The 12,610-nt window shown below is 43.6% G+C and overlaps 1 protein-coding gene across 1 annotated transcript in view; it reads left to right on the top strand.

Annotated features, from left to right (window-relative positions):
- The first annotated feature begins 234 nt into the window (after positions 1-234).
- The window catches only part of CHSY1 (chondroitin sulfate synthase 1), a 100,056-nt gene continuing 87,680 nt past the window's right edge, over positions 235-12,610 (top strand). Inside the window, exon 1 of the mRNA XM_026648370.2 lies at positions 235-688. Coding sequence (XP_026504155.1) covers positions 375-688 — 314 coding nt within the window. The 5' untranslated portion in view covers positions 235-374. The remainder of the gene's footprint in view (positions 689-12,610) is intronic.

Here is a 12,610-nt window from a genome sequence, read left to right as displayed (position 1 = left end):
GGGGGGGGGGGGCTTTGAGGGAATAGGCAGCAGGGAGAGCGACCCTCGGGGGGCTGCGGCTGGAGGCGGGGGGCCGGGACTTGGGGTAGGCTAGGCAGTGGGGGTGCAGGGGGCGGGGCAGCCGGGCAGTGGGGGTGCAGGGGGCGGGGCAGCAGGGCAGTGGGGGTGCAGGGGGCGGGGCAGCCTAGGCCGTGGGGGCGCGGGGACCTGCCGCCGGGGTGCAGGGCTGAGGGGACGATCCCGGGGCAGGAGTAGGGCAGTGGCCCCCCTGGCAGAAGCCGGGGTGTCGGCGCTCCGTGCAGCGGGCGAGGGGACCGTCACCCGGGGCGCGGTGTATTTTGGGGGGCCAGCGTGTGTCGGGCAGCGAGTGGGGAATGGCTGGCAGAAGCCGCCGCTCCTGGCTCAGCGTGTTGCTAGGACTCATCCTGGGCTTCATCCTGGCGTCGAGACTCATCCTGCCCCGCGCCTCGGAGCTGAAGAAAGCGGGACACCGGCGGAAGGCGAGCCCGGAGGGCTGCCGGCTGCAGCAGGGCGGGGGGCTGCTGCGCAGGGACTCCCGGGGGACGCTGCTCTGGCCCCAGGACCCCGCAGAGCGCCAGGACGACATCCCACCGGCCAGCAACTTCCTCTTCGTGGGGGTCATGACAGCCCAGAAATACCTGCAGAGCCGGGCGGTGGCTGCCTACAGGTGAGGGCTGCACCCCTGCCTTGTGCTGCTCCAGCATTGTATGGGCAGGGTCTCTTCCCCCCCCCCCCGCACCCCTTCTCTGCCCTTCCCCTCCAGCAGTCCAGGGGGTAGGGTCCTCCCTTGTGCACCCCCACTCTGTCCTTCTCCTCCATCACAGGGTCTCCTCCCGTGCACCCCTTCTCTGTCCTCCCCCTCCAGCAGTGCATGGGGCAGGATCCCCCTGTGAACCCCTTTTCCCTTATGCACCCCCTCTTTCTCTTCCCCCTCCCCCAGCAGTGTGTGCGGTAGGGTCTTTCCTTCTGCCTCCCGGGGCCCTTCTGTTCTGTGTTCACATATCCTCCCACACATGCTTGGGGCACGCTGTCCTTGTCCTGGCTGTCCCTGTTCTTATGCTGCTCTAGGCATAGGGCAGCCCTCCCCTTCACCATGACTTCTTTGGCATATATAGCTCCTCATCAGTGAAGAAGATAGTCACTGGAGTAGGGGTGGGTACAGGGGGAGGGAAATATGTATGGGGATTTGCTTTATGCCCCCTTTTCTTTGCATGTTAGCCTACATTTGTTAAGTGGATAAAGTCCCTATAGGGGGTGTGCAGAGAGGAGAATGTCTGTGCGGGGGAATGTGCTTTATATGCCTCTCCCTTATCTGGGTTCCTTTGTATGTGCAGCTTCCCATCTGTTAAATGGATAAAGTCACTAGCCTTGCAGGGGAAGGGGGAGATCTTGCTTTATTCTTTCCCTCTGGACATCTCTAACCTACTGCACAGATTCAGGGGGTCTTGCTGCTAACCAGCTGCTTTGTATTCTGACAGATGGGATCTATAAGTATCTAGAGTCTCTTCAGCAATCTCGACTTGCTGTGTATTTGAAGGCATTTTTTGTAATGGCATTACATGCCTGTGGGTGGCTTTGGGCTGGTCTACACTGGGGGGGGAAATCGATCTAAGATACGCAACTTCAGTTACGTGAATAGCGTAGCTGAAGTCGAAGTATCTTAGATCGATTTACCTTGGGTCCTCACGGCGTGGGATCGACGGCCGCAGCTCCCCCGTCGACTCCGTTACTGCCGCTCGCTCCGGTGGAGTTCCGGAGTCGACGGGGAGCATGTTTGGGGATTGATATATCGCATCTTAACGAGACGCGATATATCGATGATAAATCGATCGCTACCCGCCGATACGGCGGGTAGTCTGGACGTACCCTCTGTGTGTATTATCAACGGGGTTTGTAAGAAGAGCCTCCATATAGATCAACCTGGAGGAAATCTTGAAATATACATCCTGAGCTGCTGCTGGGTTTCTCACTAAGTAGGAAGAGATCTGCTCTGTACAGACACCAGTGTCTGACTTACACATTGCTCTGCCTTGATACCTATTAAGCCTCAAAATGCCAGTTAAAAGTTGCTTCAGGTACTGCACCTGCATGCTGAGTCTCCATGCTAATCTTCTGTGGTTCTTACAATCACATTTACCTATTATTAAAATAGCTTTCCTCTCCCTTGGTGCTGTCTGGCAGACCCACACAAACAGCAGGAGAAATCGACAAAGGCGCTGTATGTTTCTAGGCAGTTTCACTTGTTCCCAAAGTAGTGTCAAATGGACCAAAGAAAACTGAAAAAATAGACATCTTTCAGTTGTAGCCATTTATATTGCTACTTGCAACAGTAGCAGGCAAATTCAGACAATGAGACCTTTTCCGCCCAGGTTCTGACCCTTTAAGATTTAGGAGTTAACTAACTCTTGTTTGAGAGAACCCCTGAACAAAAATGAGTATTACTTTGCAAATGCAAGTTTGAGTTTATATTATAGAGCTTTCGCCTTAAGGTTTTTTTGATTCTGGTTTGTTTGACTAGTTGCACTAAGTTGACAGTTTAAAAGAAGGAAATGCTCTTGCATCATTATTAAACCACCTACTCTGACAATGATCAGTCTGATAACTGATTAGACCTCCACAAATGTGCCAATACTCAGGTCTATTCAATTGCACTTTTCAGTGGCATCCCTTATTCATCATTAGGATATGCTCAGCTCACACTTTTACACTGAACTCTAGCGGTTGTTAAGATCTCTGGCACAGAAGTTTTTAGCAAAAACTAGTTTGAGATTGGAGCTTTTCTTAAACTATAGCTCATCTGAAAATAGTTTGGTTACCCATATGAGGGGGAAGTGAGTAACATGAAGAACAGATCTCTCCACAGCATTGAACATTCGTGTGTGTGTGTGTGTCAGTGAACTTAAACCTCTGTGTTCAATGCAAAATCGCCAGGGTCATTCTGACAGTACTGTAATCTCCTCATGTTGAAACTTGATGAATGCTCCCACTAGACCAATCCTTTGTGTCGTGTCTTAAGGTACAGTATCTGGTAACTGTAACCCCAACTTACTGTTTAAATGAGGCCTAACATACTGTAGCTTCCAACATTTTAATATTAGTGGAAATGTTTTTATTGAACTTTAATTTTTTTTAAAAAACATTCGCCACAGGCGTGTTTAAACCAAATTTGTAGCATTGAGTAGGTGCAGTGTTCTGAATCTTTTCCATACAAAGACCCCATATTACAATAGAAAAAAAGTTTGGGGACCACCTCTACTCCCATCTAGCCATGAAGAAAGTGATCCAGGTTGAGAACATGGACCAAGTAAGTAGAAAGCATAAATGGCAAAACATAGATTGTTTAATGTTCTTCAATTTTGATACTAACACAGGGAAGGAGATCTCTTAAACCTATTTTAATTTGCAGTGTTCTCTTATTAGATTGTTCTTCAGGGCAGGGATTCTCTTTGCGCTAGGCATAACAAGGTAGCCTGATCCATAAAGGGGACTCAGTATGCTACTGTAATATAAACAGTAGTTGGAACATAGTAACAGATTTCATCACCAATCTCTATTTGAGCAGTCATCCCTTTGGCAAGAGTAGTACCTATGGCTCTAGAGAGTGTCTCTACTCTGCTGATGTTTCCTGCACAAAATGTGCTTAGTGCTTCAACCTTAAGCTAAAGGCAGATCTTTATGTCATGCCCCAAGGTATGCTTCTGCAAGAGATCTGAAGTAGTTAAGACCTAGCAACCTAACTTGGATATATTGTAGTTTTTAAATTTTTTCTGCAGATGTGTTTTTAACAAATTCTTGTATTTTGTATGTTAAAAATATTTGGCCTGTTTGATCAATAGGCTAGTGAAACTGAGCAAGTAAAAGTGCTTTTCATTGTTAGCAGAAATAGGAGCATCTGATTATAATGCCATAAAATGTATTAAAGTGGAAGGAGATATTTAACATAAGGAATTGGCTAACTGGGCTCTTCAACATAGTAGCTCTGCTAGTTCAAACCTAGTTGGGTTGGGAATTTTAGAGAGGGAGGCGGTTATGAGAGACCTGTGGAAGATGTTCAGAGATGTTGGCATATGCTGCATTTACACATTGGTAGTTACTAATATAGGACCTGAATCTGCATCCATTACACTGGGTAGTAGCCATGCAGGTAAACCCATTGACTTCAGTGGTGCTGCTACTTATGTGGGTCAGCCTTGCAGAACTAGATCCATAGGGTAGATGTGCGGGAGAGATGCACACTGACCGACATTGGGTAAAGGTGGAGAGAAGAAGCGGGGAGGGAAAAAAAACCCCTTCAGTGAGCAAGATAATGCGCAGCCTGGAAGAGGAAATTGGCAGTCCCCCCCAAAATTGGTGGCTTTTTTGAGAGATTCAGTAGTCACCGAATGGACAAGATCTGAGAGCTGTTACCATTGTGAAGAGCCTAAAAGCCTTTTTCACCCTACTGTGCATTTAAAAAAACAAGTTCCAGAGATAAGAATACGCTTTCCTTTGGCTAAAAGAAACCTTAGATGGCTTATGAGTGCCAAGGTACACTCCGCTAGACAATTAAGATTATTAAATTGACACAGCATCACGATAAGATGAATTGATGGTTGCAGCAAGGAAAGTGGGGAAGCCCTTGGCAAGGAATTATGGTATTACCATCTTAAGAATTGCAGAGACTGGCTAATATGATTTCAATAGCTGTGAAAGGAGCCAAAGGTGCAGGGAGCTGAAAATCTCCAAACTATTTTGGCTCTAAGGTTTCCGTTGAAAAAAGTGAAGGGGACCAAAGAACAAAATGTACACTGTCCCTTGCTGCTGTTAATCCACTTATGGTTAGGAAGAACTTGAGCAGTGCACTTCCTGAAAAACTTTCAGTCATTTCAGTGAGTTGCTAGTGGGAGAAGTGGGCCTATTGAATTTTAGGGAGCTCTAAATAGTGCTCTGGTAGCATAATAGGCAGAGTGTAGTAGACATTTGATTTAAACTGTTATTCCATCTGACAAACAGATTAGCAGAAACTGTGTCTTAGAAGGCCACTAAAATACGACATAGGAAACGGATTTGATCACCCTTGCTGTGACCGTGTAAATCAGCGAGGAAGTTGGCTAGTCAGAAAGAGTATCGGTATAGGGACTGACTAACATAGGCATGAGGCCAAGAAAAAGGATGCCAATAAATGTTAATGGTTCAGAGTGGCGGGAAGCTATCCTGAAGGGACCACAGCAGGGAGAAAATCCGTCAGTAGAGTAAGTACCAGAGGATTCCAAAGTCTGCTGTTAGTAGAAAGCCTGGACAAAGATGTCTTATAAATGGAATAGAAGCAATAGTCAATTTGCCAAACACTAGACCCACTCATTTATTTTGCACATAAATGATATTGACTGGGAAATTTGGAGAGTAGTTAACTTTTAACACAATGTGTAGGGAGGCATCAAACTTTGAGAGCCAAGCTGAATGTTACTTTTCTCTACATTGAACTGTATGTACTTGAGGAACAAAAAAATATGAGATATGGTCTTTAAAAGACCGTGAACAAGAGATGCCATTTTGCTTCTGGATAACGTTGTGCAGTACCTCATGCCCAAACTTGCCTCTTTCAGACATTGCGTGGAAGGTTCACTTATTCAAGAGACTGCATTTTGAACGCATTGTCGTGCTGTTGTTGTATCTTATAGGAAATTGCTTCAGGTACTACACCTCCATGCTGAGTCACGCTATTTTCGTAGCTGAAGTTGCATATCTTAGATCGATTTTTCCCCTCCCCTCCCCCAGTGTAGACCAGGCCTAAGAGTGTAGTGTGTATTCTGTGCCTGAGCCCAGGGCTGGCCATTGCAAGAGTATAATACAAACTCTCTATCTGCAGGCCCGGGATCTAGTCTACTGGTTGATATTCCTCTTGTTGGGTCCTTTCAGGGTAACTAGTTAGATACTGTGGTGGGCAGTGGAGTATACACTTCTTATATTTGGGGAACTGTCATTTGTTTCCAATTCAGATTATGTTAAGTGAATCCAGATATGTTTTAATCAAAATAATTGGAATGTGGAAGAAAATATTGATGCAAAAAATAAAAGTTCTTTTTATGGTCTGGTCACATGCCATGGTGAGGGTATAAGACTTCTGGGAGGTCATTAATATTTATTACAGTGACCCAAAATCTGCAACGTACTCTACAGAACAAATAATATATTTTGTGAGCAACCAACTGTCATACTTCTGAGGTAAAGAGGAGACCTAGGCACTGACTTTCCCACCTAAAATTGATTGTGGGAGCAATTATATGTAAATCATAGGCACATTTACCCAGATGCTATACATTGCACCCGCATATACTTGCAGAATTGGGGGTGGAACTCCAACCCTTCTGGAAATTAGGGCCCTAGATTAGCTTTTCTTAGGTTTGGAAGGGGAGACTTCAGCCTCTCTGGCAACTTTCTGCAGGACAGCATGGCTGGTAGCTTTAAAAAGAAATTTCCTATCAAGATATAAACTCCTAGAGATCTTCTCTGGTAAGAGGGGAGACAGAATTGTTTGTGGTGTTCAAGATAATAGTTTGCACTTTGTTGATGTAAGTAACACTATCAATACTAGTGGATGTAAAATTCTTCAGTGCTGAGGTGGATCAGCATATAAATGTCTTTAAATTTTAAAAAATAGCCTTTTTTTAAAAAAAAAAACTTTACACGAGTGGCACCACAGATACTTAGCACCAGAGCCACATCTGCTACCAGTGCTGCTTTCTCAGCATGACATTCATAGCTGAGTCGAGCTGATTGCCTTGCTTCTAAGTAAGAACTCACTGGAGAGAACTAGTCCATCATTTAGAAACAGAGTTGCTCAAAACTAGTCTTAATTCAACGCTCCATGATGTAGTCAAGAAATCATTTTCCCAGCTTCATTATCTTGCTGAGGCATTGACAAATTGTTTTCTTTGGCATAATTATACAATGCAAGTGTTTCTCAAAACTCTAAATGGCTTCTTTGGTCTCTTGCAAAGGAAGTTCCCAGCACACTCGGGAAAAAATGGAAATACTTTTTTTTCTTTAATCCTTTTTGATTTGGGACAACTGTTTGAGTAATGAATATTCTAGATTATTGTGCTTTTTATGAGTCTTCACTGGAGATAATGAAGCAAGAATTTGGAAACTGAAGATGAGGAAAAATTCCAGATCTAGGGCATGCCAAGTCCCTACTGCTAAGTGCATACATTATTACTAACAACACTATAACTGTGTGAATGGTTGCTTTTTAGGAAGTATTTAATTCCTGGTAATAGAAATTGGCTTTGTAGCCCTAACTTGTTCTTGTCTACACCTTAGTTTGTGCCCTCAAGAGATTGTATGCACTTGGTTTACATTGATTTGATTTTTAACAGCTATCTATGGAGAACCCTTGTACCTGACCAGCGGTACTAATCATGTGACTTGCATGCAATTGGCTGTATATGCGTGTGAAGAAAAATTTCATCTGACTCATAAAGTAATAACGTTATGACAGCTAGCCTTAATGCACTATATTAAGTGTCTTCATTCTAAAGGAAGATTGCTCAACTCTTTTCTTTAAATTATGACGTTGGTGTTTCATGCTTCTGGATTATCAGAATTGTGTATGTCTTGCATGCTGTGTGAACTAGTATTGCTCAATATCATGCACATCTTCAACACTTCTCCTAAAAAAAGCCACAACAACCCTATGGGCCTAATCCTTCAAATCTTGACTCATGCAGTATTCCTGTTCACGTATGTAAAGATTCTATGTATGAGAGAGGGTTGGGCTGTAACGGAGCAGTTCTGTTGTATGTTTTTTTGAATACTGATATTCAGTAGCCACTAAAGTTTTCCTGATATATCTTTGCACAGTGTCGAGGATATACCTGGCTGAGGCCTGTAGGGACTACTGCAGTACAGATGATTGATAATCCTGGTAACACCAGCTTCGGCTACCTGGCTGTAGAAGCATTGCGACCACATTTCCTTAACCGAAGGAGTCTGACTGGGGAATGGAGGGGTGGGGGCAGAGTATGGGCCTTCTCTGAAAATATCAATGTTTTGGTTTTTATTACTAAGCTTCAGGCCTAGTTCTGCAAACCTTCTAATAAATAGTTCTTGCTTATGTGAATAGTACAAGCAAAGCAAATGGGACTGCTCATGTGAGTAAATACTGTTCAGGCCACGGGAGGGGAAAGAGAACTAAGCCCTGTGACTATGAAGTCTTATGATTTAGGACACTACCTATAGCTGAAGATCAAGAAGAAAAAAAAAAAAAGTAAGGATTCTAGACTGAATTGGAATAGTAGCTATGAACTTGTTAAACTTGGTTTTACACTTATGACTTTGCAAGTTGGCTCTTCAATGACTTAAAGTTAAGAGGCTTGAAGTAGCTTTGAACAAAATTCCATGTTTATAATTATTATTCTTGTCTTTTGATAGACCTTTCAAATGTCAGATACGGCTGATTATATAAATTCAGGTTTGATTTTATTATTAGATGTAATAAACATGTGTCCTGAACTTTAAATTTTTCTGTTCCTATACTTTCCGAATAAGTGGATGCCTGAGCCAATAAGTGACGCATATCAAATGTCATCTGCCACTAATTCTGACAGTAAGAAGCAGCAAGTGTTGATGTTCTCCAGATGTTTTGGCCTCTGATAACTGACGCTTGTATTCAAAAGGCCTTAAGTGAGCTTCTACAAGTCACCTGTACCAAAGTTCAAATGTGTGCTGGAAGCCACAACCTTGAGTTACGTTGACTTGCTCCTTATCTTAGAAATCACATTACTGTAGGAAATGATGAAGGTATACTCCAACTGTAGTTTCACCAAAAATATTATCTAGGACAACTGGCTTTGGGCCAAGGGATATTCTGCAGTTTAAACACTTAAAAACCCAATCTGTTAAACTTTTACTGATGCGTGCAGCTGTTCCATCTCAAGTGATGAGGAGCTATTCCCTACCAGCACTCACATAAGTGTTGATATGAGAGACCTTGAACTGGGAGGTCTGAGAGCACCTACAAACATGGGAAATAACAGACACCGCATTGCTTTATGTAGCTGAGTACTCCTCTAAAATAAAACATCTGGACCGTAGAGGATCATTAGCTAGGAGCTATAAAGTACAGAGAACATCCTGCCCTGTCCATAGTTCATCATAATTAGAGATTGCTGACTTTTAATGGTGTAGGGCAGGGGTCAGCAACGTTTGGCAAGCGGCTCGCCAGGGTAAGCACCCCGGCGGGCCGGGCCAGTTTTATTTACCTGCTGACGTGGCAGGTTCGGCCGGGGGGCCGCGGTTCACTGTCCTAGGCCAATGGGGGCGGCGGGAAGCGGCGCGGGCGAGCGATGTGCTGGCCGCGGCTTCTCACCGCCCCTATTGGCCCGGGACAGCGAACCGCGGCCAGTGGGGGCCTTGATTGGCCGAACCTGCCGCGTCAGCAGGTAAATAAAACTGGCCCGGCCCGCCGGGGTGCTTACCCTGGCGAGCTGCGTGCCAAACGTTGCCGACCCCTGGTGTAGGGTGTGAGTTGGAAAATTATTGGTTTCCTTAAAGGAAAAAGACAATAAACTGAAGAAGTTATAAGGACCTCATCTTGCCACTTTATTAAATGAATCTGTCTGGGAAGTGGCTTGGTTCAGTATAAAAGCAGCATTGGGAACAGATAACAACGGATGCTTTTGATAATTGTGATTCTCAACAGCTTTTGTTCCACAATTCTAGTTACATTTAAATCTGTCACAATGCACTTTTTGACTAATGTTGGTCAAAAGGCTTCTTCACTTGGTTTTTAAATTTAAGCTGGGATATTTCACTCATAAACCACCAGATATTAGCATAGAAAAAGCTATGTATGATCTGCTTCCTTTTTACTTAAAAAGGAGTAGAGGATCAATCCAAATGTGGTTACCAAAGAATTAACAAAGAAACTCTCACTAACTTAAGATATGGGTGTTTGCGTAAAACTAGCTGATTTTCTCCACTTCAATCGAGTGGTTTCATAAACTGTAGCTTATGCATTGATGACGATGGCTATGTCTACACGGCAAAGAAAAACCCATGGCTGGCCCACGCCAGCTGACTCCTGCTCATGGGGCTTGGGCTACGGGCTATTTCATTGCTGTGTAGACTTCTGGGCTCAGGCTCTAGGACCCTGCAAGGTGGGTGCCTCCCAGAGCTCAGGCTCCAGCCCAAGCCTGGAAGCCAACACAGCAATGAAACAGCCCGAGCCCTGTGAGCCTGTGTCAGCCGGTATGGACCAGCTGCAGATTTTTCTTTGCTGTGTAGACAGACATACCCTAAAAATCTGATTCAACTCTAACTGAAGTCATTGGGATTCTTTCCACTGACTTCAACTGGATGTTAATTTCCTAAAATGCACTGGACACTTGACTAATAAATCCAGATTGAAGTAAATGTGTCCTTTTAAATGATTGTGACTTTTTAAATTAAAATTTCTGTGAGGCACAGACATAACTGTTGAACACCAACTGCCCAATTCATTGGGTATGAAAATTTAAAATACCTTTTTTTATTTCTAAATGGAATTTTTTGTTTAATTTACCTGAATATGTTTTTAAATGAGGTCTCTTAGTGACTAATGCTGTAGATTTCAGATAGTTTAAGTGATCCAAACACCACCTACTCTATTTTTAATCTAAAAAATTGTGGTTGGAAGCACCTGGTATAAATAGTAGTGATACATTTAAGGAACACTATTCTTTTTCACACCTCAAGAGTGTTTTCACGGCAGATTCTGAATGCAGATTATGGTCTGAACAAAGCTGCCAAACATAACTAGAAAGTAACTCCTATAGAAGGAACAACTGTTCAGTTACTGATTAAAACTGTTTTCCTACACAGAATATTCTCTCTCTTTGTGGGTAGCAATTGCATTAAACAATACCCAGTGATCTAACTTTCATAAGTTTTTAAGAGCAAGAATGTGAAACGTTTAATAGCTGCGTAACTTTAAATGTCTCTAGAGAATCTTTGCTTGATTGTGACTCAGAAGAGGTGTAAAGAGGCCAGCTGCCCATGTACATATGCGCTAGGCCGGCTTTGCTAGAGGTTGCTGGTGAAGGCTTAAGACTGATGCTATGTCTTTACACAGCTCAACCCAAATAAGGGCTCCTGGCTATAAGAGTGACTGATATGCCATAGGCCCTGCCTATATTGCTGATCATAGTTCCTCTCCCAGCTCCTATGTCTCATGAGACATCCTCTTTGTGCTTGGAAAAGCCTGCCATTTCCTGTTCACAAATACCCATCTCGGTTTAAACCCCACTGCTTTCCTAACCTCTTTAGGGGCGTATGGGTCTGTCGTCTTCTGGGAGTTGATCCACATCAGTAGTAGTAGATTCATAAATGTCTTAAGTGACTTAGGAGTGCTAGTTCCATTGAAAGCCATTTTAAGTGTCTTTGTCCTGTTTGAAAATCCCATCCCTAAATTCTTTAGCTGAGGTGGTATCTCATGGTTTTAGCTCTTTGAAGTCCTACGTTCAAACCCTGCTGTCAACTCAAGTGGTGGCTGTTACCTTTTTAACCCTCCATTTCAATTGTCCTTTCTCTTCCTTTTGTTTTGGTTTCTTTTGCTGTGTTTCTGAACTAGATGCTGAGCTTGTGGGATCATGGAACACTTAATATCAAAGCTTTGAGTAGGGCTTAAAAAAAAAAATCTGCATTCCTATTTTCCAGAGACTGATACAAAATGTGGCTGTGAGGGGTAATACCATGGTAAGAAGAGAAGTCCATCTGTTAGGATTCTACTGTGCTGCTATTCATGCCCCATTCTTTGGGGCTGCTTTTCCATAAGCCTCCAGCTGGTATGGGGCAGATGAGTTTGAGGTGACTTTTCCTGTTTCTTCCCTTGTTGCATGGAAGAAAGATCTTTTCCTCTATCAGAGCCTACCCATTCCATCTACTAGCTCCTGGGTGGAAAACACCACTACTCTACCCATCTGTCCTAGAGTCTTGCCTTCTGTGGGGTGCAGACTTTTCATAAGTTGATGCAAAAATTGTCATCTGTTCATTTGCACCTCTGAAACTATAGATTAACATAGTCACCAGTGATCAGAAGTAGGGACTGAAAATGTGCGGGGAAGCTCTGAACAGCTTGAAGCTAATTTTGTGTGGATTCTGTCATCTGCACAAACTTGCAAATAAATTCTTAGTAATTAAAAAAAATTGATCTTCCTAAATTTTGCAAAAACCTGCTGGGGTGAGGGAAGGTAGTGGTTTAAACAAAGTCAGAGTCTAGGAGGTCCCAAATCTTGTTCTTCCTTCTGCATCTGACTGGTGTTCATACGTGAAAGTTGTATAGTCCTTTGTAAGGACTTAGATGGTACTTTCAAGGGCACTCAGCATTAGCCTAACACAGTTCCCTTTGACTTCAATGAGTGTCTTATGCCCAACATCACTGGGAACAGAGTTAGGCTAACACTGAGCACTTCTGAAAATTCCACAGTTAGTTTTGGAGGCGCTCTATTGTTAGCACACCTTAACACTAGAAACTTAGGCTCAGAGGCATTTCATGTTGGAATGGCTTGCATGTCATATATGAAACTTCATTGCACCACGACCCTCCTCTGACAAAAAAAATAACGACATC

Source organism: Terrapene carolina, unplaced genomic scaffold (assembly GCF_002925995.2).
Source record: "Terrapene carolina triunguis isolate 2854851 unplaced genomic scaffold, T_m_triunguis-2.0 Scaffold67, whole genome shotgun sequence".
Taxonomy (NCBI): Eukaryota; Metazoa; Chordata; order Testudines; family Emydidae; genus Terrapene; species Terrapene triunguis.
This window is presented reverse-complemented; position numbering and strand designations above follow the sequence as displayed.